The 27,940-nt window shown below is 35.6% G+C and overlaps 1 protein-coding gene across 2 annotated transcripts in view; it reads right to left on the bottom strand.

Annotated features, from left to right (window-relative positions):
- LOC145662381 (uncharacterized) overlaps positions 1-27,940 on the bottom strand; it is a 174,644-nt gene that overhangs the window by 103,775 nt on the left and 42,929 nt on the right. For both annotated transcript variants that reach the window (XM_081727900.1, XM_081727901.1), the window contains exons 3-4: positions 18,685-18,814; positions 13,476-13,561 (exon numbers count right to left, since the gene is read on the bottom strand). In XM_081727900.1, coding sequence (XP_081584026.1) covers positions 13,476-13,561; positions 18,685-18,814 — 216 coding nt within the window. The remainder of the gene's footprint in view (positions 1-13,475; positions 13,562-18,684; positions 18,815-27,940) is intronic.

Genomic DNA, 27,940 nt, shown 5'->3' with positions numbered 1-27,940 from the left:
GCATGTGAACTGACGCTGAAAGACAATCCCCGTGGTGAATGTGCATTATCATATGCACTTCATAAACGCAAGGCAGCAAGACAAAAAGAAATAAGGAATCATTATTTGCAGAAGGCAAAACAGGATATGCCTTATTTAGTGATGGAATTTGATTATGCTCAAAATTTTCCTGTTCCATGCCTAAACGTAAACACACAGTTTTACAAACGACTACTGTGGCTCTATTGTTTCAATGTGCATGTTTTCAATGATGATATATCGTACTGTTATTGTTTCATGGAAACTGATGGTAAGAAGAATGCTAATTCAGTGGCTTCTTTTTTGTATGGCTGTTTAGTGAAGAAACTTCAAGAATACTCCAATATCAAGACGATTGTATTGTTTTGTGATGCAGCTGGAGGTCAAAATTGGAACCTCACCATTCTCAGATTTTTAGCGTGGTTTGCCAAGACCAATGATCTTGAAATAATACAAGTATTTCCAGTACGTGGACACTCATTTTCACAATGCGATCGCAATTTTGGACTTATTAGGAAGCACATCAGCAAAAAGGAAGTCATAGGAACAGCGAAACCATATCTTACTACGATGGTCTGCTGCAGACGCAACCCCAGTCCGTTTCAAGTTCTAATGGATAGAGATCTATTGAAAGAATGGGAGAACGGATTAAGCCATATGTTCCTATCCAAACCTGTCTCCAACCGCCACTCATTTACCATTATGAAATATGTCATGATAAAGGTGAACCAATCTGGCTCTCTGCTTTGTTCCGAAAATTACCTCCCTGTGTATAAACCATTCATTTTTTGGAATTAGAGGGCACCGCGAGACCGTATACATCTTGACCTTGAAAGCATGCCGTATCCAGAGCTCAACCGCCTAAAACTCAAAGATGTAAGAGCTCTATACAGATTTCTGAAGGACGAAGACAAAGAGTGGCTCGAAAAATTATTTGATCGTTAGACTTCACCTTCTGGAAGCATTTGCAATTCGGTGTCATGTTTATTGTATGCAAATTTGGTAATAAACATTGTATAATGTAAGTAATTTTGGTTATTACATTTGTATCTATGGAAAAAGGGCATATAAGGTATATTTTAGATTACATCATTCTGAAATATTTTTTCAACACAGCAAGTATAAATGTCTATAGTTTCATACATTAAATTCCAAAGTTTACTTTTATCATAGGCACCCAGTGAAATAAGCAACATGCATTTATGTATTCAACAATGAAAACTTTGATAGCGATTTTCTCGAAATGGTATTTTTGCGTATATGCCCTTTTTCCATATACCGCCTCAATTATAATGCTTTACCACGAAAAATTTTACAGTTGAAACTTATCCTTTGGTTTATGAGGATGTAAAATTATTAACTTAACTATAATTGGTTGTATAACTTGTTATATGAGTTTGTACGCGCAATAGACTGCTGTACAAATATTTGTAAGCGACTTTTTGTTTTAAAACTATCGTAATTTACTAACTATTTAAAAATAAATTCTTATTCCTTGCCTACAATTGATTTGTGTCAAAGATGCTAAAAATATTCTCAGTCCTTCACTTATAACACTAGAACTTACAAAGATGAATAGCTTATACCTTTTCTCTTTAATGCCCTAATTTGATTGGCTATTACTCTTCCAGTCATGTATTCAAGTTTTAATGATGAATATACTTTGGCTGCGCATGTAATAAATGTTTACGTAGTCACAATATTTAGGACCAAAAATATTGCATCTCTGATTGGACTTGTTTTCCTTAAACGATGTCCCTCATTATGACAAGAAATTATTTAACAAAACGGTTACATTTATTTAAAATTTTTTAAGATTATTTTCTTTCGATGTTGTTTTGTTTATTTTGTATGCTTGAGTAATAAACTTGTAAATATTAAATACTACAAAGCAAGAAAACTAGGGATAACGTTTACATCATAATGATATACGAGGGCCGTTCGGAAAGCAACCTCCGATTGATTGCAAAAAAGAAACAACTCCTTTCTCTATATATCTGAAAACAACTCCTTTGCTCTATTTCTCAACATAGTTTCCATGAACATTCAAGCACTTATCATATCTTTGCACTAGCTTAGAAATTCCATCAGCATAAAAATCTCCCGCCTGTGACTTTAGCCAGCCTGTGAATATAGTCCTGGTAATTTGTGGAAATTCATAGAAAAGCTCTGAGATTGTGAAACGTCTTTTTCTACGAACTTTTAGATAAATTTTCTGAACGAGTTCGTCAGTGACCACTGATGGCCTGCCACTTCTCTCTTCGTCATGAATGTTTGTTCGTCCACTTTTAAAGGAAAGAACCCATTCACGAATGACTCCTTCACTCAGCACACTTTGTACATGCACGGCACAAAGTTCCCGATGAAGAGCTGCAGCCGTGTATTGTTTTGTCGTAAGAAAACATATGACAGCTCGCACCTCAATTGGCGGAGTTTTCTATGGCAACACACATTTTGAGACGCAGAAAAAGTGGAACTAGTGATCAGACAATCTTCACTCTACCACGGCTGGATGAGGACGGATCTGCCATGCACACCTTTGCAAAGCACTGTCGCCACTACTTCACGCACAGTGACCAATCCGAGGTTTACTTTCAGAATGCACTTCGTATAATTATTTAATAATAAACATTTTGCTTGACCTCGAACAGATAATGTTTTCTGCAGATATCAAAGAAGTACAAAAACAAAATAAAATATTAAATTTAGTTACATATTGTATAGAAAAAGTTCAACATACCACTTTCGTTAACTTACAAAGAGACCTTATCATTAATGTTCATTAAATGTTTATATAATTATAAGACAGAACGTAAATATTGAAAAAAGTATATTAATTTTTAGTTTGATAATTATATCGTTACGTTACGTCATAATATCTGGCAGCTACTTCTAAATCTGTTACCATTATTGATCAATAACAGGTTGTCTAAAAAGAATAGAGCATTTCGAGCTCCAAATTGAGAATGCATTCTTTGTGATTGAAAAATAAGATATTGAAACCACCCTATTTTGCTTGATGCTGTTTCGCTTCTGCTACTTTTCCGTCAAGATCATAATCCCATCGCTGTAGAACTACTGTGGTTTCTGGTCAAACAAAATGAGTCACGTAATAGGTTGTCCATTGCAAGGAGCATCTTGAATATCAAAATTTACTTAATGAAAGCAACGAACCATCTTTAGGCTGTTGCTTTTGATAACATATCTTTTCCTGAAACAGAACACATGCACACATTTATTCACAGGCCTGCGTAACTCAGGAGCCTTTACCGAAATAAAATTGTAAAATTTAGGTTGGTCTTGTGTAAAGTTCACTCGTCTTTAAGACGCACGATTTATTATAAGAACTACAACACTTTCTGTACATTTATAGCCACAAAAAACGAGAATGCCTTCCAGAGAATATCATCATCACCATCATCATAAATATTCTGCCATTATTGGCAGGTCGTTTACCGTAACTGAGAATCTCCTATGCTCCACGTCCTTCCACTAATCTCTTAGTCTTCACTTCACGTACGATTTTTATGTTTTGATATCGTCCATTAATTGTAGTCCCCTTCGAGCCCTCTCTGTCTTCCTTGCCACCATACTCTCTAGCACGTCTTTCATGATACAGTTCCTTCTTAAGAGTCTTCAGCCCGGCGAAATTAAAATACCGCTAATTTTACAGTAATTACGTGATATCTTCAAATAGATAAAAGATAATTGAAATATGGAACAAGAGCGCCCTAAACAATATTATTTTGCGTGAGGTACCGTTATCACAAGTCACCTAGTGGCTTTATGTTTTCAGCTGTTTAGAGACGCGAAAATAAATGCCGATTTTCAAAATGGCTCGAAATCGAAAGCAGATAAGTTAGTCGTGATAACGGTTTCTCATGTAAAATGATATTGTCTAGGGCGCTCTTGTTCCACATTTCGATTATCTTTTATCTATTTGAAGATGTCACATAATTAATGTAAAATTAGCGGTATTTTAATTTCGCTGGGATGAAGATCCTTAACCAATGTCTCAACCGGCTTCCCTTCCTCTTCTTAATAAATATCGAAAAATAAAAATGAAAGAAAAAAAGACATTAGATACGAATTCCCTTAGGTCTGACTCAATTTTCATGCAATTATTCTACAGATAGGATTGGAATTCATACGATAATGCATATCGTAATATTGTAACCTATACAATCTACAGACAGCAGCAAAAGTATCTCCCTCTTCCTCTGATTTCTATAACTTCATTAGGTCGGGACCAGTTATGAAGATTTTCCGGAAGATTTTGAAACGGTAAATTTTCGAGAAAACTTTTCGGAAAATTTTCGGATTCGTAAGACCATACTCCACCTATTCCTACGTCGTTGTTTAGCAGTAAAATTTATTGGTAATAAATATTGTCTGAAAAAGTTTCATGAAGTGAAAATCTAACGATTCTTTATTTCTCCAAACATGTTTCAAAAACTTCAATGAGTTCTTCCCTCAGAATTCACCTTTGGTCTCACAAAATCATATTTCGTCACTTTAATACGCGTAAGACGAAGTTTTCCCATAGCTTTACTACTTTTTTGGATTTACGTACTTGCAACATGTATTAATAAGTAGAGATAAAATAAAGTACCTACTGTAAATTTTTGACTATCCAAAATCCCAGTTTATGTAACTCATGAAATCAAATATTGAACATTTTCAGAAAATAAACATTTATTTACTCACATATTGATTCAGAAGAGAAAGTAAAATATAACTATTAAGCAAGCTGAGTTATGTAATTATTCTTCCAATAAAATAATAAAAGAAACGTAAAAATCTGCGCTGCGTTCTAAAAGGAACCAGTAATTATAATATTATTTACAAAATAAAAAATACATTTCTTTTCTGTTATATATGTACTTGTTCTACGGAATAGTTATTATTTCTAATACATTTTTATACATGATAATGGTAGTTTTATAATACAAAATATCTGTTCTAAGATATTGATTATACAAAACTCCAATATTGAAATTATAATTTAAAAATCAAAACATTTGTTCTTATTTTCTGTTACAAAATAATCTTTATAAGGAACTTTTATGTAGTGCTTTTTTATTACATAGACAGACCTATATGTGAAGAAATAGTGGAATTTTCTGTTTTTAAAATAATTGATAAATTCACAAAGGTTTGTTTTCGCTTTCTTCTTATATCTGAAACAGTAGGATGGGATATTTATGCTCTACGAACTCGATCTATGTTTCCTGGACTTTACACTTCACCCCCCCCCCCCACACACACACAGAAAGAGAGAGAGAGAAGAGACAGCGAGCGAGAGCAAGAGAGAGAAATACTATGTACATGTATTCTTCCCAACTCGGAATATTAGAAAATTTTCCGGTCCCTGAAACTTAATTTGAAAACTATAATTTGTTGCTGTCCAACTTTCCTATGCAGGAATTCAATTTTATAGCTCAATACACTTCTTTTCTGTTATATACGTATGTGCAGTTAAATATAGCGGAAAATTTTCCACCGAACATCACTGTATATAATATTCAAAATTGTTCGCTTGTAAAAAATTTTCCATTTGTTTCTACATCGTAATGAAAATGTTCAGATCCATGAAAATTCCTTTCACTTGTTTCTACAGAGAAATAAAACTTCCCGATTTACAAAGAGTTGTTTTACTTTTTGCTTCAAAATGATAAAAATTTTCCAACTCAAAAAGTTTTTCAACGTTTCCATACACGACAGAAAATTTTTCGATTCTTGAAAAATTGTTTCACTTGTTCCTATACAGTACTGGAAATTTTCAGGTTTTTAACAGTGTGACTGCCATGAGCATCATATGTGGTGCTCACCTTATTTTTCTGTGGGGCTATGAGTACCATTTATGATGCTCATGCTCGATATCACAAATTACTAACCTATTCAGGTTCTTGAGCGTCATATATGATGTTCATTGACACAAATTACTATGAGACCATGAGCATGACATATGGTGCTCGGCTCCCATTGGTACATTTTTAGGAGACAAATCGCGACAAAAATGTGACATGACTATCCATAATTGAGCCAAAGGTTAGAAGAAATTTATGGCCTCCTGGGAGCAGTAATCTCAAATCACCTTGGCAGTCAACCTGTTAAAACGATCTTTCACTTTTTACATTTACTTACATGAATTTAATCAATTTTATGGTTAATGAGGAATTGTTAGTTGATCACTGATATTTGTTTAGAACGGAAAATTATCCGGAAAAAATATAGCGGAAAATTTTCCACTCACATCACTAGTCGGGACTAATACTTTTGATGTTTCCACAAACTACTGGATAAAACCAATCCAATTTGCACCTAACATTTCAACCAGCAGACGACAGTTGGTAAACCTGTGGAACAATGAAACAAGCTTTTGCTGTGGAATTAATGCACGGAAACAAAGTCTTCACTTAATAGTCCAGTCCCTGTCCATAAGACCCGTAGGAATTTTGAGGTGGACTAAGTTTCTCTTCAGATCCAAGTAAGACACGTCTCAGTGATGGAAAAAATCTTGGGTGATCATCTGGCAACCCGGGCATAAGTTGGCAAATTGGAAATTCAATATGGCGGCCATGCGAAAATGCCATATTTACCTAAAACACGAATATCTCATCATTAAATGAAGCTAAAAACTTCATTCTTGTACCGAATTCAAGATAATGAACACTGTAATCAAGACACATTCGTAACGTCGAAACATAGAGCCGCCATTTTTAAATATGGCGGCAGGTTTTTCGAAATTTCGATTTTTTTGCACACTATTATCATTTATTCGAAGATAACTACGAAACTATAAGAGATACCATAAACATACCGGAAATAAACGGGATAGAGCATAATGAGAGCTTTCCAACGGTACTAATATCTTTTCTCTATCTTTAAATTTGACGGAGTTATTGAAATTTTAGTAGCTCAAGGTGTTTGGCTTCAGATTAAGTTAAGAAAGGTTAAGCGCTAAAGCAAAACTATCCATAATTTTTCTGCACAAGTTTTAATGCTGATAAATTACTCTAAGATCTTATAGTGAGATTTCTAGGTAAAAGTGCAAATGGTTAATAATAATAATAATAATAATAAATCGTGGTTGCTAAAATAATAATTCAACAATTTCAGTAGAAAAAAGCAATATAATTAAAAGTGATATAAAGTTAGTACACTAATACAAATAATAATAAAAGCACCATATTTATAATATAACAAAGTTTTATGAAATTACTTGGTTTTGGTTTTCTTACAATCCTGTGATGAAATATTTTGATCGGTCTTGTTGAGGGCAACTAATTAAATGTTATTAATAAGTTCGTTGCATATTTTGTGTACATGGATTGAGTTACAGTTCGTAACGTTACCGATTATTACAAATCATTTTGCACTTACAGAAGGTCGTACAACTAACAATTTTTTTTTAGGCATTTGCATCGTCTTGTAGAACAGCTCTTGCAAGTACATGTTCGAATAACATCTTCTGGTAGCTCATTAATGCTAGTATCCGGTGTGAGCGATGAATCATCTGCATTGTATGTCCATCCAAAATCCGTTGGGTCTAATGGTTCTTCTGCGCCTAACACTGTAGAATACGAATATACCATGTAAAAGGATCTTTTCAGGTGACCCTGTAATGACGAACTGGTGCAAGGTAATTCCTGTAAGCTATGAAGACTACTTTGATTCATAATTTCAAATCGGAGAGTGTCAAATGTCTTAGATCTTGAGTCTGATTTTACAACCCTGACCAAATATTCTTCAGCAAGTTCCAAGCACTGAGCACTTGGAGAAAGACTTCGTCCAAATTTGCACAGATACTTTTCCGGTTCTGCCTTAAGAGCGGATATTTTGTTACCTATCTTACTGGTAACATCAGACCCTGTAAGAAAGTGTGCTGCAAGAAGGGCATCTGTTGCTGCACCTATTTCGTTGACAAGTGTGTGAATTGGTATAATATCGGATCTCGATTTTTGCATCCATAATTCTGAAAGTCTATTTTCATGTAGGATCTTGTAAAAATGAATCAGTAAAACAAACACATCTGTGTCGTTTGAGAGCACCACAACGCGTTGCATCCCATGTTTAGCCGCATGGAAAACGTGAGGGATAATGCGTATGTCAGCCTCCTCAACAGCTACTTTGAGAGTTCCTGATATTTCCGTGAATCTCTTATCTTTGATTGATACAGCTGGAGTAGGAGCACCGTCAAGCAAGACGCCACTGAGAATAGTTTCCCAATCTCGATTTATTGTAACTGTCTTCAAAAATTCAGCCAGAGCAGCCTGAATCAAAACTTTATTCTCAGATGATGCCCAAAATCTGTCCATCTGTACAGGAAGTGTTGTGGTAGTGCTTATTGATGTCAATGGTAGTGGCTGTACAGAAGATCTTCTTTCCCTCTCAGCATTTTTGATTGATGTTGGAAGATAGCTATCAAACACATAGTCGACACGGCTGAATTTGCAGGCATTATTTACAATGGTGTCAAGTGATGTGAACAAGTCTTTAAATGTGACATTTCCTTTAACTTTCAGTCTTCGAAACTGGTTCATTACATCAACTACAACACAGGTTTCGAGAGGATCATTTTTCTGGAAATTTACGGTCGTGGTATCTAATCTTTTTATCAAAATATTCATAAGCTGAGACTTTGAGGGTTTCGTAGTGGCGCCGTTCTCATCTAGTAAGGGTGAAGGTGAAATATCATAACTAAGAATTTCTGCCATCGACAATCCTCTCTTCTTGGCAATTTCTACTTTTCTTTGAACCAGTAATTGATCCTCATCTGCATGCTAGGTTGTGTTATACTTCGAAATGTGGGAAGATTTTGTCTGTGAATGGGTGCCATCAGTGATTTCGAGCGAGATATAAACCTTTCCTGTCGGAATGTGGCAAAAGCTTCTTCGGCAGTCATCAAAAATTGTAAAAGTTTCTTAGCACTCGATTCCGGGACACACTCATTGGATAGCTTCACTTCGCCATTCACAATATATGGATTTTTTGCTTTCAATGTACTGGAACATATTTTGGATGCTTTCTTCCATTTTATTTCTGAGCCTTCCCGTTAATTCATGATGCATTTTTAACTCATAATCACACGGTATAACATTAAGAACAGACTGAAATGTTTCTCGTATGAGCAGTACTTCATGGTAAGCAAGCTCCCATTCTGCAATATATTCCTTCCTTTTTGTTTGGCCAATAATCCCTCCAGCTGATTTTTGAGAACGATTTATTGTCTGTTCGAGAGCCATGTCAATACCCACAGCGTTAAATTTTCCACTTGCCCTTCGTACAACAAAATGTCCTTGTTTGAACTTGTTATATATTTCAGGATGGCGTGTTTCAAGATTCAGCATTTGCTCAAAGAATAGTGAACCCCATCTCAAATAGTTTATTCTGTCAAATACCTGAAAAACTGGAAGGATATCTTTTAGTGTTTGAAGATAGAGACTCCAATTACCTTCTCTGTCAGCTCTTATGAAGTCCTTTAAAAGACTTATTAGATGTAAGAACCCCTCAGGGAATTGACACTGCTCAGACATCCTTATCTGCTCTTCAGTGAAAACATTTAAGGCTTCCAAAACTTCCTGTGATGCTGCAATCAGCTCTTTAAACTTTGCTTGCGCATCTTCTGCTGTTGAGTGATTCATAGCAGTAAGAACTTCTGCAACTATTGTAGATAACCGATAATCATCGTCAGAAGTATGCAAAAATGCTTTCCACTTTAATCTCTCCACAACTTCTGCTAACATAACATTCCTTTGAGTGACCTTACATAATTACTCCCTTGAAGGACACTTTATTTCCATTTGAAAAGTAACTTTCCCCCCTCATTTCTCCACACATTTCGCACCCTGCACACACACACACACACCTCCTTAAAATGTTATATACTAACGTAAACCCCATTCATTACTACCAAACCACTGTTACTTCCAACGAAACCATAAATTTTAAAAGGGCGTGACAAAAAATAACGAAGAATGTTCTTACCTTTTTGAGGTGATGTGAGGTGATTTTAGTTTAGCATCCCTTTTCAGCAGCGAGGCTATATGAGACGTGGACCTACTGATTAACGTGGAATCCGAACCACATGAGCTCCCGCCGGGAATCGAACCCAGGTCTCCCACGCCAAAGGCGCGTACGCTAACCGCTCTCTTACATTTTTGAATCTGAACTACAAAAATGGTGTCTCGCAATGTATATGGAGGTTACAGCTGATCTTAGTCGTACTTTTCTGGCACAGTCTACATAAAAATAAGGCGATGCCTATTTTTAATTATTACTTTGGATGAAAATCATGAGGAGATTGGCTTCACCTAACTAAATTTAATCTGAAGCCAAACACCTTGAGCTACTAAAATCTCAATAACTCCGTCAAATTTAAAGATAGAGAAAAGATATTAGTACCGTTGGAAAGCTCTCATTATGCTCTATCCCGTTTATTTCCGGTATGTTTATGGTATCTCTTATAGTTTCGTAGTTATCTTCGAATAAATGATAATAGTGTGCAAAAAAATCGAAATTTCGAAAAAACTGCCGCCATATTTAAAAATGGCGGCTCTATGTTTCGACGTTACGAATGTTTCTTGATTACAGTGTTCATTATCTTGAATTCGGTACAAGAATGAAGTTTCTAGCTTCATTTAATGATGAGATATTCGTGTTTTAGGTAAATATGGCATTTTCGCATGGCCGCCATATTGAATTTCCAATTTGCCAACTTATGCCCGGGTTGCCAGATGATCACCCAAGTTTTTTTCCATCACTGAGACGTGTCTTACTTGGATCTGAAGAGAAACTTAGTCCACCTCAAAATTCCTACGGGTCTTATGGACAGGGTCTGTATTATAAAGATTAATCTTCGTTGTTTGAAGCGGTGTTGTCGAATAACTGCCGTATATCAATTACTTTATAATTCGTTGTGTGCATAATGTATTATTTTACGACGTTCTGTATGTAACAAGAAAGAAAGGAAAAATACATCGGTTATAAATAAGTTAGAAAATGGTTTAAATTAATTGAAAATATCAAGAAAATAAGCTTGTAAGTCTCCATTCATGGACCTAATCTTGTTCCCCATCAGTTTCTTCATTTGAACTTCTCCTTCCTTCAGGATAGAAAGTGATAATTTTAATTGTAATTATTAAATAATTGGCTATACAATATCAACGGCATGTGCTTGATGTACAATTTAGAGGTATTATGTGTCCGTAAAAGTGTGACCTTACAAAAGGAAAAACACGTTGAACAAAGAAAGATGGGGAATAAGATAGAAGAATGAAATAAAAATAAGTGCTGGAATTGTAGGAATAGTCATGAATCAATGAGGATAATGTAAGAGAACGGATTTTCACTTGTTAAAACAATTCGTTTTGTCTCTTGGAACAGACTCTAAATTACTGTCAAATGAGGATTTCTACCAAGTCATATTTAATTACAATAAAGCTATGAGTTAACAGCATGTGCCTTCTACGCTGGTCTAATGGATAATGTGTAAGTATTTTATACACACAGCTCTGAGTTCGATTCCCGCTCAGAGAGCATTACAATTTGGACGCAATGCAATAGTTTGGATTCCACTTAAATTTAAATTCATGTCTTATATATTCTTGATGCTGAAAAGGGACGCTCATCAAACACCAACAACAACAACGACGAGTAGTGTGCCTGCAGAATCATTGATTATGCTATGAATTTCGTTGTTCAGCTATCCTCACTGTCTTCTATCAATGTTAGGTTTTCTGCTTATTCCTTTTCCGCTCCGTACGATTTACCGAGAATGCGAACATTAACTGTGACGTCATAGAGCATTCAGTTGGAAATAATTATTTTAGAGACATTCTTGTATGTAGTGAAGATACAGGGTGTTTCAAAATAAATATATGGGATTTAAGGCCTTCTAGTATTTATTACAATTAACTCACAATTATAAATAATGCATCAATTAAAGAGAAACTCAAACAGTTTTGTACGCACGCATTCGCATGCACTGTTTCCTCTGTCTGCCTTTAGAAAGCGCTAGTACCATAGATGGCGACTAGTGAGCAGAAAGCTTTTTGCATTTTACATTTTGTAAAGACTGAATCTGTAGTAACAGTGCAACCATCTGTGTGGAGAATTTTAAAAGAGACGCTTACAACTACGTTCTTATCGTTTGCAATTGCTACAAACTCTAAAGCCTACAGACTACGGTTTACATGCCAACTTTGCAAATGAAATATTGCTGCATGACGATGGATATTTTCTGAATCGTGTCGTCTTCAGTGATAAATCGACATTTCACCTAAGTGGCGATGTGAACTCTCATTATGTTCATATCTCTGGGTTATCAAATCCCAACGAGATGGTACAGATGCAACGAGAATCCACTAAATTGAATGTGTTTTGTGCCATATTCCGGACGAAAGTTTAAGGGCTTCCTCGTATTAGGTTTTACATACTAAAAAATAAATAAATAAATAAATAAATAAAACTTGGACTTTTGAAGAAAAATGCATAGTGGCAAGGAATGCACCAAACAGTTTTCCCTTTCATCAGTTTTCACGTTCGTTGCAGACTTAGAAACTATTTTACAGTTTTTGAACTGTTTCCAATATTGTTGAACGGTTAGATGAATTTACATGATCAATTTTACTACTTGAAACTATACATTTTGTCCGTTGGAACACACTCATAGTGTTAAAATAATGTACAACTTCTTAAGAGCTTGCCTTACTAAAAATAATACAAAATTTACCATTTTTCTTTTGCTTGTTTATTCATCAGTGAAAGGAGACAATGAAATGCAAGTCACCACAATCACATATAATGCTATTCTACAACAGAAAATATGAACCTGAAGAATGTTCAGTGTTACCATCCATAGAAATTATAGTGTTGCCAGAAAAAGAATTTCCCTAAAATCTAAGTTAAGGCAACGAGTAGAGGAACAAATTCAACTGCATTTGGTTACGTATCATATTGTTTTGGTTTCCTGTGAACTACTTTTTAAATAATAGTTGTATTTATTTTGTAATAAACAAAATAGTTTTAACATACAGTTATTAAAACTAAATAATAATGTTAATTAAAAAGTAGTTCACAAGAAACCAAAACAACACGATACGTAATCAAATGCGGTTAAGTTCATTTCTCTATTCGCTGTCTTAACTTTGATTTTAGGGAAATTGTTTTTCTGGCAACACTGTAATTTCTATGGATGGCAACATTGAACATTCTTCAGGTTCATATTTTCTGTTGTAGAATACCATTATCTATGATTGTGGTAAGTTGTATTTCATTATCTCCTTTCACTGATGAATAATCAAGCAAAAGAAAAATGGTAAATTTTGTATTATTTTTAGTAAGGCAGGCTCTTAATGTGGACACACTAATTAGAATAAGGCTATTTTTATGCATATAAAAAGTTAAAATTTATATTATAATACGATATAAGAAATATTTAAAAATATTCTTACCTTATATAAAGCAATTATTAGAAGTATTGAGGTCACAATACCGAAGGCCATGCAACAAATTAGAATTTGGAGAATAATTGTACTACCTGTTAAAACAAAGTACAACATTAATTTGCTGACAAATTTATTTAAATACATGTTAAGATTATTAAACAAAATATTTCAAGGGAACTTTTGATTCGGATTAATATTAGTATTTAGAGTTAACTTCAAGAGACGTACTCGTAATTTACTATACAAGTTGGTTAGTGATTTGGTTCCCGCTTCAAAGTTAGTGGGTGCTTAGGACGAATTTTGTAGTCGGCTAAACTGACTGAGATTTTCCAAAGGGTTTTCATCTCACCAGATGAATGACGTAATGAGTTTATTTAGATTCTGTCCGAGTTTCTTCCAAATTTTCTTAAATTTCAATGTGAAAGGGTCCTTTGCAACTTGTGTGTGAAACTCAATAAATAGACAAATAAATAAATATATGTGTGACTATAAATGTACATAAATACATAAGTAAAGAAAATTGTGAGACGATCATTCATATGCATAATTGAACTGAATTAAAGAGGCCGTTCCAAAAGTGGCCAATTTTCTCGTTTGTGTTGCGCGCATACAATTTGATGTGGGAAGAGGTCGTGGCCTAAGATATTCACATATGAATAATGGTGGACATAGCTCAGCGGGAACATGGCCAAAAATGGGTCAACAACACAATGGAAATGCCCATAAGGCGCTCATATTTTTGACATATTTTGCTTTTATCGTCCGAAAGAGTGGGCGCGCTCCGTCGAGGTTTAATGGAAGTGAGATGACACATCGAGTTCTACAAGCACTTTGAGTTTCATCGCACTCGAGCCTGTGGAACAGGGTAATAAATCGGGTCAAAGTCAGAGGATGTACCATCTCCGATGCTCAGACTGGCTTGATATGAAGCAAACACCTTACCTTACCTAGTGCACATGACCACTCAAAGCACAGTAATCGGTTAAAGTACTGCACTTTCGTTTTATACGATCTTGCTCGGGAAGGGGACGATTGCATTAGAGCACATTTTTGTCAATGTGCAAATGGAGCACAGGGAATTGGATGTTGTGCCCATGTCATGCTCATTATTTGGTACTTAGGAATGGGCAAAGCAATTGTACCATGTCCGAAGACATCCGCGTTCTTGAATGATTTATTTTATTCACAAAAAAGACGAATCTAGGCTCTTTGGCGACAACGATGAGTCATTTCTGACAGAGAATGAAGAAATCGACAATTGAACCTTTTTTCATACTTATGTATATCACACTCCATCATACATAATCATTTCTTCAACTGTCTGAGCGGTGCTGGGAATAAGTAAAACGTTGTAGTTCAGCTCAGGTAACACATAAATCATTTTGTACCTTTCAATACGACGTCTTATGCTAGTGCAATGATCAGTATAGGTGTTTCAGATAGGTGTACAATGTGCGAAATCCTAACTACCATTCAATTCCACTTATTTCATCTACAGCAATGTCACTCAGCTTAAATACGACACACGATTACGACATTCTCTTCTGAGAGGTTTGCCTCATATCAAGCCAGACTGAGCATCGGAGATGGTACGCATCCTGACTTTGGCAGGATTTGTTTCCTTGTTTCGCAGTCTAGAGTTCGACGAAATTCACAGTACTTGTAGAGCTCAATGTATATTCTCACTTCCATAAAACCTCAAGGAACCGCGCCCCTTCTTTCGGACAATATAAAGAAAATAGGGTCTATGTCAGAAACATGCACGCCTTATGGGCATTTCCATTGTATTATTGAGCAATTTTTGGCCAAGTTCCCGCTGAGCTATGACCACCATTATTTATATGGAAAGGTCTTAGGCCACGACCTCCTCCCACACCAAATTGTATGAGTGCGACGCAAACGGGAAAATTGGGCACTTTTATAACAGATCCTTTAGTTATAGATGAACTATATTTTCTGTATACATAAATGAGAAAAAAGTATTGAACATGAAATAAAAATTTCTTACTGTCCTTTTGAAAAAATATATCTTTTAAACCTATTTTTGTATCTTTTACGTTATACTGAAAAATCGTAAAAAAAAAAAAAAAAAAAAAAAAACTCACTAAAGTCGAACTTTAAGAAACCTACCTTATAATAGAAATATTCCTTTATCAGCAGAATCATAGCCTTTAAAATTAAGCCAATAGTGATGTGTTTGTGTGTGTAAACAAGATCTAAAGGGTCTATATGTGATGGGTGTGGTCATAAGGATGCTATGTGTTGAATCGAAGGACTATTTGTGTGAGGATAAAGACATGCACGTTGATTTAATGATTATTTGTGTTGGTATAAGGATTTTACGTGTGGAACATAAGGGCTATTTCCTTAAAAATAAAGACCTCTTGTGATGAAGACAAGAACTATTTGTGTGAAGATAAGGACATTTTTGTTCAGGTGTGTAAAAATAAGAATATTGAATTGAATGCTTTTTGAGAAGATACGATTTTGTGTTGAGATAAGGATCATATGTGCTCAGATAAGAACTTTAGTATGAAAGATAATGATCATTTGTGTTCAGATAAGAACTTCAGTACGAAAAATAAGGATAATTTATATTTAGATAAGAAGTTTAGTATGAAAGATAAGGATATTTGTGTTCAGATAAGAACTTTAGTATGAAAGGGTCGTTTGTGTTCAGGTAAGAACTATAGTATGAAAGATAAGGATCATTTGTGTTCAGAGAAGAATTTTTATGAAAGATAGGGATCATTTGTGTTCAGATAAGAACTTTAGTATGAAAGATAAGGATCATTTGTGTTCTGATAAGAACTTTAGCATGACAAATAAAGATCATTTGTGTTCAGATAAGAATTTTAGTATAAACTATAAGGATTAGATAAGATAAGAACTCTTTTTTGTTGATGATAGGAATTACTTGTTTGAAGTTAACGATATTTTATGTGTTGATGGAAAAGACTATTTAGTTGAAACCAAGGACGCTTAATATTGGAGATAATTGATATTTTGTGAAGATATAGACACGTTGTATTGAAGATAAGGGTTGTCTAAGTGAAGATAGAACGCTATTTGTAGAAGATAAAGACAATCATTCGTAACCAGATTACAGATTTGTGATTATACTATTCAATTCGAAAATTTTGACGCAATTGAAACGTCTGCTAAAACGGATGAAATATTGTCTTGGTATAGGAAATGGGAATCGATTGACTTTTAGAAATAATTAATGATAACAATTGAAAAGTTTCAAATAAGTAAGTAAATTAACAGAGAAAGGGAATGTGATAAAATTACTGAAAAACACACTGCTAACAATGTACGAATTCTGCTCATATCCTTAAACCTTACAACATACGATATTAATAGTACTCCAACGGCTTACTTATACGTATAAATAAATTTCCAGTACAACAATTTTAGATGATTAAAATAAATGGCACATTCAATAAGATAAGTTATGCTATTTAAATAGTGAAATAATTAAGATGAAATAAGCTGCAAATCGTTGCCTTAATGTTTCTTTTCAGAACTGTGACTATATGAAACAGATCTTACTAATTAAAAAGTAGGAGGAAGACCAGTATTCGAGTTTACGCCATAGGCAAGTGCTCCTATAAGAAATCAAAAATGGCTATACACGAAATGGAGGGGAACAAATGGAAAATCATGTAAGTAGGAATACTGCATACTGTAAATGTTGTGGAATAACGAAAAAGCTAATTACGTTAATTAAAATATGTTTAAATGGATCCCAAAGCAAGTTCGGAGTAGCAGAATTTTTGTTCACGAGCTTTCACGTCAAGAATGGCCTGAGACAAGGAGATGCGTTGTCCACATTGTTATTAAACTTCGTCCTGGAGTATGTTATAAAGAAAATCAAAAATAGCAACCAGAAACCTAGAGTTGAACGGTATTCACCAAGTTATGGCGTATGCTGATGATGTAAATTTAATAAGGGATGATAAGAGAACAATGGAAAGAAATGAAGAGGCCTGATTAAACGCTTGTAAGGACATGGGTTTAGAAGTAAATACAGAGAATACTAAATACATGGAAATTCGTCGGGATCGTAGTACGGCAAACTATGGATGCGTTAAAATATTAAATAATATTTTTGATAAAGTGGATACTTTCAAATATCTAGGATCAATATTAACAGAGAAAAAAAAAATATTCACTAAGAAATTAAATGTCCACTAAAGGCAGGGAATTCGTGCTATTATTCATTTCAAAATATCTTGCCGTCGCGAATTCTATTAATTAATTTGAAACTTAAAATATACAAAACGATAATCATGCTTGGTGTTCTGTATAGTAGTGAAACATGGTCGCTTACTCGAAAGGAAGAACATAGACTGAAAGTATTTGGGAACAAGATCCTGAGACGAATATTGAGACCCAAGAGGAACGGGAATGGCGGAAACTTCATAATGAGGAACTACATAATTTATACGGTTTACCCAACATTGTTAGGGTCGTCAAGTCTAGGAGGCTCAGCTGGGCAGGTCATGTAGCCAGAATGGAAGAAAGTAGGAACGCTCTCAAAGTTTTAACTGGAAGACCAATCGAAAAACGACCATTGGGAAGACCTAAGCGCAGATGGGAGGACAATATTAGGATGGATCTCGCAGAAATAGGAATACAAAATAGAAACTGGATCCAGTTGGCTAAGGATAGATGTCAGTGGAGAGCTTTTGTGAACGCGGCATTGAACCTCCGGGTCCCATAGGCCATAGAGTTAGTTAGTAAATGTTGTGTAATATAAAAATAATTGGGTTATGTTTAGCGGAAGAAGTCCAGCATCACGTAAAAATTACAAAATTTACAGGAGAAATGGGCAATGCAACTTCTTAGACCTAACTTAAGGCAACCAAATCTAACCTAACATAACCTAAACTATCTAAGCTAACCTGAACTAACCTAAACTAATCTAATATTAGTAGAAATTTGCGAAATTCTGTATTTTTTTTGGGGGGGGGGATTATGCTGTACCCTACACTACTATCATCTAACCCAAACTAACCTAAGCTCATTTAACCTAACAAAAACTAACCGAATGTGAACTGATATTACCGAAATTGCAACATTTTTTAGAAACAGATGCTGGACCCCTTCTGCTAAACATAAGCTAAATAATTCTTGCACACTATAAGTTTGGAACGTGGAACTGATAAATAATTAGCAAACGTGATGATATATCATTTAAGATAATTACCTTTGGAATGTCCATCAGGTTCGAGTACGCTTTTATGGGACGGCGACACCAGTGTCATATTCCCTTCCAACATAATTTTCTCTTCGAAGATGTGAAGGGACGATACCAACAGGGTAATGGTGTAGTATACCTGCAATGAGAATTATCCAGGTTTCTTCAACACTGGTAGTCACATATGACAATCCACAACATTCTTGTAGATATGTGAGATAATCAAACATTGAGATATGATTCCTTATCTGAAATGAAAGAACGAAACTGTGATACATGTTGATTGATAAACGTTTCGTTCAGGAACTGCAATCGTAAACAAAATATTGTCCGCTAAGTCTAAAAGAAACGAAACTACAAAATGATTCCCAGTGACTGCTGTAAAAGAATAAAAATAATTTCATCTGTTTTTAATATATTCCAAAGCACAGGGTAGCTAGAAAGGTATATTACAGGAGAAAATTTATGAATAAGAACTTATTTTAATGCGAAAGGCACTTCACATGTCCACCATTACCGACATATTTTTCTCTCTCAAATGATTCACTTTATTTGTTTCAGCTCACTTTGAAGCTTAAAATATATAAAACGATAATCATGCCTGTGTTCTGTATGGTTGCGAAACATGGTCGCTTACTCTGAGGGAAGAACATAGACTGAAAGTATTTGAGAACAGGATCCTGAGAAGAATATTCGGACCCAAGAGGAACGAGAATGGGGAATGGCGGAAGCTCCATAATGAGGAACTACATAGTTTATACGGTTTACCCAACATTGTTAGGGTCGTCAAGTCTAGGAGGCTTAGGTGGGCAGGTCATGTAGCTAGAATGGAAGAAAGTAGAAACGCTTTCAAAGTCTTGACTGGTAGACCCATAGGAAAACGACCATTAGGAAGACCTAGGCGCAGATGGGAGGATAATATTAAGATGGATCTCGCAGAGATAGGAATACAAAGTAGAAACTGGATCCAATTAGCTAAGAATAGAAGTCAGTGGAGAGCTTTTGTGAACGCGGCACTGAACCTCCGGGTTCCATAGGCCATAGAGTTAGTTAGTTAGTTTAAACATGTGAAGATTCACAATAATCGTTTTGTATTTCTGGTATCACGGAAGTTATCTGAACTGTAATTTTCACTTCAAACTCATAAGTTTTAATGATTCAACGTATGCTATTAGGTCCACGAGATTAAGATCAGATCTGTGTACTGCTCATTCCCAACGTTTCGTTGAGGAATTCAGTTTTGATTGGTTAACACTCGCCCAGCGAAGATACTAGAAATGACGTATCCGACGAACATAGGGCTATTTTTGACACACCAATATTTTAATTGTTTTTTTAAGGAGAACATGGTATTATTACTAGATTTCCAATTAATTTAAAGTTTGATATTAGTGGTGAGCATATTGGTCTTCAGTGGCGGATATTGAAGGTAAAAATTGAGGGGGGGGGGGGAGACAGCCAGAACCCAGACTATGATAGCTTCAGCACTTTCTTGTTGCTGTCTAATCAGTTCACGAAATATATTATTACCGCACAGAGAACAGACGCGCACAGTTTATTTAAATTCTTCGTCTGCATGAGTCAAATTGGACTAAAATGTTTGATATTTACTCTGACAGGCAGTGTTACCAGTTCATGAAAGGAAATTTCCCGCCCGTATAGACATGAAATTTTCCAATATGATTCAATGTTTCCTGCAAATATATAACGCACACAAATACACTCAGATATGCATATATATTAGTCCTGCCATGCGTTTCGATTGGTACATATTTTGAAGTAAATTATCTCATATCCTACATATTTGGAAGAAAATATTCCAAATTCCCACTACTCATATGAATTTCCCGTTTTGTGAGAATTTTTTGCCACCTGGCAACACTGCTGACATGTTGGAACACGCTAAGGGAATGAGCAAGTGATCATGAGTAGACGTGATCGTGCAGAGTGAGTAAAATGGCAACAAATTGGACGGTGTGAAGTAGACAAGACGAATAAAATATCCTTCACGTAAACAGCGAAGACCGGGTCATTCAAGACCCAGACAAAGAATTGTTTATTTGTGGTTGACAAATGAAGAATGTTAGGGTAATAGAAGTGTTACTACATGGCACGTAGGATAAAAGAAGCATACCTACGCCGATGACCGGAAACAGGAAGAAGAAATAGGAAAAAAAGTTAAAATAAAACATTTATGGGTCAGAAATGACCTGATTTCCGTTGGGCGAGTGTTAATTAGAGTTCAAGCTCTTTCTCCAACACTCAGGATATGAGAAAGGGTAGATACAACTTCAAATGTAATCCTAACCATTCCCAGGGTTCGTAGCAGAGACTTAGTACCCTACCCAAGGCCGACTAATCACAAAATATTAGTGATTAATACGAATAAAATGTCCACTTCAGTTGTGTCTTTTCCAAAGGCCAAAATGTGAAAAAGGCCATACTTGGTTAATGGAAATAGTCACTGTTTGAAGCCACATGCTTGTGCCAGCATAAGGTCAACGATTATGTTGTATAGCAAAAGCCCGCCATTATACAAGGTAGTTCCTACGAAGAAATGGTGGAGATACCGGAAGAAGTGTTATTCAGATGGAGAGATATTGGGGGCATATGGTGGCTGGCAAAAGGTTCTATACTACAACTCATGGGGAACCTCCATCGATTTTTGAGCGAGATATGGGCGAATATATCGTGCAATATAAGGATATCATATCTCTTAATAATTAGCTGGATACTTCCGGACAAGTTTGAGATACATTTAATGGAGTTCAGCACGTTAACGATGTGTATTAACAGCTTCATCTTGCCTTAGAAAGAGGCAGTATATCACTGCGATCATAAGTCATCATTATACTAACAGTAACATCTTCTGTGGATGAAGGGATGATTTAGGAAGTTGTGTTTTACGTTGACAATTTCCTACAAGAAATGCACAGTTGCAAGAAACATTTATTTCTTGTTCCTCATCTTTTTTTCGTTCGAGACTATCTGCATAGGTATCTAAAGATTGAATTTATCACAATCATCACGTAAACATATACTTTAGATCATATACGAGGCAAGTCCAAAAATAAGTGTACTAGGGCCCTCGTGGGAGGAGGGAATTTGTTATTGCTATGTTGGTCACACTGCCGTGTAGCTTAGCTCCTACCCTTTCCAGCAAGGCCAATCACGCACGCGTTAGTGCAACCAACAGTAACGTCTCCCATGAAAGATGTCGATAAAATCTGACGCCAAGTGCGAGATTCGCAGCGTTATCCGTTATTTCGTTGTGAAAGAAAAATCTTCATCTCAAGTTTTTAACGAGATCAAATTAGTTTATGGCGAAGAAATTATGAATCGTATAAGTATGTTTCTATGGTATCATGAACTTATAAATGGTCGTACTGATCTGCACGATGAGCAAAGGAGTTGAAGACCGCCGATTTTGACTGTTTCGCGCATTCCCGTGACCTTGTCTTTTCAGACTATCATCTGTTTATGTTCATGAAGATGCATATGGATGGAAAAACATTTCCAGCTGACGAAGAAGTGAAGGTAGAGATAAAGAATTGGGCAAAAGAGGTGGCTTCAGACTTCTTTGACCAAGGCATAAAAGAATGGATTCCTCGTCTCACTAAGTGCATCGAGAGGGATGACGACTACGTGGAAAAATAGTTCACATATGTACTGATGTAACCTTGTAAAAGTTTTGTTTTAAATACATTTTTTGAAACCTACAAAAACCTAGTACATTTATCTTCTGGATATGCCTCGTACTTTACCCAAAGTATTTGGGCAAATATGTTTGGCCAACAGATATGTAATAGGGAGGGGGGTTCTCATTTATCATTTAGAACACACCATTGTTTCGAATAAGAACACCTCTATGTAACTAATGAACAGATTTGGACATAGTTATCTTGCAATTAAAACAAGGTCAGAGTATGAATAATGAATCTTTCCTGCATGTGTGTCTTACTCATTAGTTTCTGGGATGATTTGAGTTTTATGTCCAACACCAAGCCTGTGTTTCAACAGGACTTCCTCTTCAAAGTGGGATCCAAGCCATTACTCAGAACTACTCTAACCGGGAATAGAACCCTTCAACACGTGTAATGAAATATCTATTACGAGGACTGTAAAGAAAGTGTCAGACGTTTTGAGCTATTGCGGTACTGGGTGGGGCTAGAGTCCCCATCTTAGTGTCGAACGTTGCCACACTCAGTACGCATCCAGCTGTGGTAGCGTAAGGACTGTGACGCTCTTACTATTGCTTTCTGTGACATGTTGCAATGTGCGCTACAATACCCCCCCTCTTGTGAGGTGCGTTCTGTGATTAGCTTTTCTTGGCAAAGAACCAGAAACTAATTGGAATCCGTCGCCAACTGTGTGAAGTGTAAGCACATGGAATAATGAGTGAAGGACAACAACGCACGTGCACACACGGCCAAACGTACCCGAGAGCTCTTGGAAGGTTTTGGATGGGAGGTGTTCGATCACCCAGCATGCAGCCCAGATTTGCCGCCAATCGACTACCATCTCTTCCCAGGGATGAAGATATGGTTCATTACACAATGCGGTGATGCTGAACTACATGCCGGTGTAAGCCAGTGGTTGAAATCGCAAGCGGCGATAGTATGGAAAAACTTGTTCTACGGTATGATAAGTGCCTTAATTTGCATAGTGATTATATGAAAAAATAGCCTAAGAGTGTACCTTTTAAATGTATATATTAATAATTCAATTTGGTTTGTTTATTCTGTTACTTCTTTTTTTTTTTTACTTCAAAACGTCTGTTGATTTCAGGACAACCCTCGTAGTAATTAGGGACACTATGTCTTTCATTGGGTTCCCTTCAGTTGTAATAACCAATTTTTGAGTCCTCGGCATACCAGGCGTCAAAACTTGTCACTTGCATTGAGGTAAAACTAGGTTGCCGTGCTGCAAGAATCTTGTAGTCTTATTTAAAAAAAATCTTGCAACCCTACAATATTTCTCCATGTAAACATAGTCTTGAAAGGGACATGTACCAACTTTTTCATCTTGCAAGGATTCAAACCATGTACAACTTTCTTGGTCGTCTTGCTTGCTACCTGCTATCGCAAGGAAAATAAGGATATAATGAAAATAAACAGTTTCGCTGCTTCCGAAACGACGGATCCTTTTGGTCGGGAAAGAGGAGCGCGCCAAAATACACGTATTTAATGAGGAGGTTCACTATTTGTCCACTAGAGTTCAGTGTTGTATGGTTGGAGATATTGTTTCTTGGTTTCAGAAAGTTGTAATGTGTAAATAGTAAATAGAAAGATGAGGTTGCAAGATTTTTAATAACAAGATTCTTGCAGCATGGCAACTTAGGTTAAGTTATGGATGGACGCAGATGGTGCTAACTGGGTTATGAATGGTGTACTGTTTGTTAAATTAATTTATGGTGATTTTTCTTTCTTTCTGGAAAAGGCAACGTAGTTTTGTATTTTTTTTTATCTTTGCGTAATTTGATTCAGCGTGAAAGGGATTTGAAGGGCAAAAGTGGAAAAACAACACGTAGATTGAAAGCGAAAAAGAAGAAAATAAGAGAAACAGGGTGAAAAGAGAAACAAGAAAGACAAAACAAAGCAAAGAAAGAGATAAGAAGTTCAATCAGTCAAGTGCCAAAGGCTTAGAGTGTCTCATCTGAATCTTGTGTGGCTCAAAGCAGGACTAAAGTTTCACTTTGTGTACAAGGCTGTAAATCCATGGAGGAACATTTCGTTCAGCTAAAAAGAAAAAATCTCATTGTGGCGCCATCTGCTGTGTTAGAAAAGAAAGAAAAGAAGAGACACTATTTGCCTTAACCACACGGACAAACTCAATTACTTTCTCAGCTGTTGTGTAGAGTGGAAAGAAAATGGCAAATACTGTGAGCGAAGTCAAAGCGACTGGAGGGAATCCCGTAACAAAATTTTCTTTAGAGTGTCTGTAGCCTTCTAGCCAAGAATTGATGGATGCTATATTAGTTTCTTTCTTTATAAACTTTACCATCCATTTGAAAGCGGGAGAGACGTTTACAAGATTATGAATATATCGATTCAACATTTACAGGTATATGGTTTTTTCTCTCTCTCTCTGTGTGTGTGTGTGTTTATGTATGTCTATGAATATGTAATGGTGCATTAAAAAAAACAAAGACAAGTATTACTAGCTTCAATGTTCTGAACGACTATGTTCAGACCCACAGCTAGGGATGACCATATTCACCCTTCACAAAATTTTCAAATGTTTGTTTAGATTAATAAACGTTTAAATATAAAAGCAGTGAAGGGTGTAAAAATTGAAACTCAAATTAGTGCTCCCAATGAAAAAGTTCTATTTATCTCTTAGATTCCGAAGAATATAGATACCAACGTGACAATATAAAAAAAAATGCTAAAATTGTTGAGTTTACCGTCCCGTTCAGCAGCGAGGCTATCTTAAACGTGGACCTACTGATTAACGTTGAAATCTGAACCAAATGAGCTCTCGCCAGAATCGAACCTGGGTCTCCCACGCCAAAGGCGCGTGCGCTAACCATTTAATCACGAGGAAGCTCAACTATAAAATTATGGTACCCCTGAATAAAGTAGGTGAAACCGCAAGTTATTGTCGTTGCTAAAATAAAAGAGCTTGAGTCGATGTTTAAAAGATTCTGATCCATAGCAAATATACCAATGGGAAGCAGAGATTTTTATACCTTAGAAACCCTGGTCACAGCTATCAACTCAAGTTCTACTTTATATATTTTTTCCTATCTGTAAGTTATCCACATACACCTCTCATTTCTCTTTGAAGTATATTCACACACTACTACAAAACACAATGAAAAGAAATCATCTCTCTGTTTTCACAGAAGCAATTTTCTTTGTCCTCTACCACCCATAACATGAATTAACTTCTGAGTTTGCTCCAGAGTAACAGCTTAATTTAATTTGAAGAAACTCGTCCTATGGTTATTAAATTCCACTCTACTATCGTAATACTTAACCTGGGTAGATTTGACTTGCATTATTATTTTGTCTTCTATTTCCCTTCAGCAATTTTCTTTTAACACCTTTAAGAGGCCTAATCACTGCGAAATTAAAATACCGCTAAATTTAGAGTAATTATGTGAAATCTTCAAATAGATAAAAAGATAATCGAAATGTGGAAGAAGAGCGTGTTAGACAATATTATTTTGCCTGAGGTATCGTTTTCACAAATCACCTAGTAGCTTTCCGTCTGCGGCCATTTAGAAACTCGAAAATAAATGCCGATTTTCTAAATGGCTGGAAATTGAAAGCAGGTAAGTGAGTAGTGACAACGGTACCTCATGTAAGACAATATTGTCTAGCGAGCTCTTGTTCCACTTTTCGATTATCTTTTATCTATTTGAAGATATCACATAATTACTTTCAAATTAGCAGTATTTTAGTTTCGCCGTCATGGGTCCTCTTTTCACTGTTCCAATTTTGTGGGCGCAGACCCAACCCACGCTACTGGCTCTGGGGGAGATATTGCAATTCTGAATACCGTATATCTATAGATAAACTTTAGACATCTGTAAGTAAATGTGAGAACTTCTACAATTCCATTACTTCTATTTTTTAAAAATATATATTAGAAACGCGATTCATTTTCTAGAATCACCTTGTCCATTGATAAGAATAAAATTCTGATGTTATATTCTGTATGCATAGCTATGCGAACGTTATAACCTTTTGAAGAAAGTCCCTTTGATGTAATTTCGAAGATTCTACTTGTTAAGTTAATTACGTCTTACATCAATTAGCGAAAACTTCAAAAGAAACACAAAAAGGGCTCGAAACTGTATTGTTTCTGTTCTTTATATGTAAAGTACGTAAATGGTAAGATTCTTTCACCCTTTTCTCATTAAAGACTCCTAGAAACTTCCTGTTCATAATCAGGCATTTAGAACAACTGAGTAATTATGCCCCAAGGAATAAATCATTGAAAAGAAGTTGCTTTAACTTTGAAGTCACAGAGAGAAACAAAACTACCTCGTTTTCCACCTTATTTTGTCCTGCACTAGACAGATTCTATTATAAACATCCGGCAGAATGATTTTCGCGTAGTCGTGCTCTGATTAGGAAGCAGGACTTCCTTTTTAACGAAAAGAGCAATGCGAAATCGAACTTTTAAGAGTGTTGTTGCTCTCAATAGAACGAGAAGAAAGTTTTATAAAAATAGACGCTTTACCTTGCACGCTACCTTTTTTTCTCGCATTCAAATTCTCTGGAGAAAATAAAATTGTTGGGTATTCATCATAACTTGAATTATTACACTTCTTCGTTGTCATGGAAACGAGGCAGATGAGAGTTAGACAGTAAACAAAAGCAACAGCTCTTGAATACGAAATAAATGAATCACAGTGTCAAAATTAGCGTTATACAAAATTATTCGACAGAGGAATATATATATATATATATATATATATATATATATATATATATATATATATATATATAGGGAAGAAACGAGAAAAAAGAGTATTTGAGTTTCAGAGTTTTAAATTACATTCTATTTATTCATCAACTCGCGTAATTTTCTTTTCGTGTTATATTTTATCAGCTGTCAATCAGAGATACAAATCACTTTCGCTATTTGCATAATAAAATGGCTATGTCTTTCCCTTAAGATTAGAGGCAAGAAATTTGGTATTTAAATTCTGATTTAAAATATTTAAAGACGTGTTTCAGTGTGTTTGAGAGGGCACAGTGGCTCTGTGTTCGAGCATTCACTAGTAGTGCGTGGAGTTCTTAGTTCGAGCCCAGCTCACGCCAAGTGGGGTTTGTGGTAGACAAACATTGTGTGCGTAGTTTCTCTGGATTCTTCCGTTTCCTTCCACTTTCCTCATTTCACCATTTCGTTCATTCTCATCATCACTGTCTCCTTTAAGAGAAGAAGAAGAAGAAGAACAATTTCTATTTGTTTTCTTAATACGAAAGTTAGAAAAGAAATACTTAGAGAGCTCCCAAATGTGTTGTTGGAGGAAACAAGGGAAGATAAAATTGACAAAGAGTAAAAGCCGAAGATACGAGGGCTATCCAGAAAGTAGATTACGTTTTGGAATAAAAAATCAACAAAGTATAGGAAACAAATTTTATTATATACAGATGAAAGCCACACACAAATACTACTTTTCGACATAGTCACCATTCAAATTAAGGCATTTATCGTAGCGATGTACGAGCTTGGAAATTCCTTCGTCGAAAAATTCGGCCGCCTGCGACTTCAACCACTTCGTTACCTCTTCTTGCAGCTGTTCGTC

Source organism: Thermobia domestica, chromosome 10, assembly GCF_964235325.1.
Source record: "Thermobia domestica chromosome 10, izTheDome1.hap1.1, whole genome shotgun sequence".
Lineage (NCBI taxonomy): Eukaryota > Metazoa > Arthropoda > Insecta > Zygentoma > Lepismatidae > Thermobia > Thermobia domestica.
This window is presented reverse-complemented; position numbering and strand designations above follow the sequence as displayed.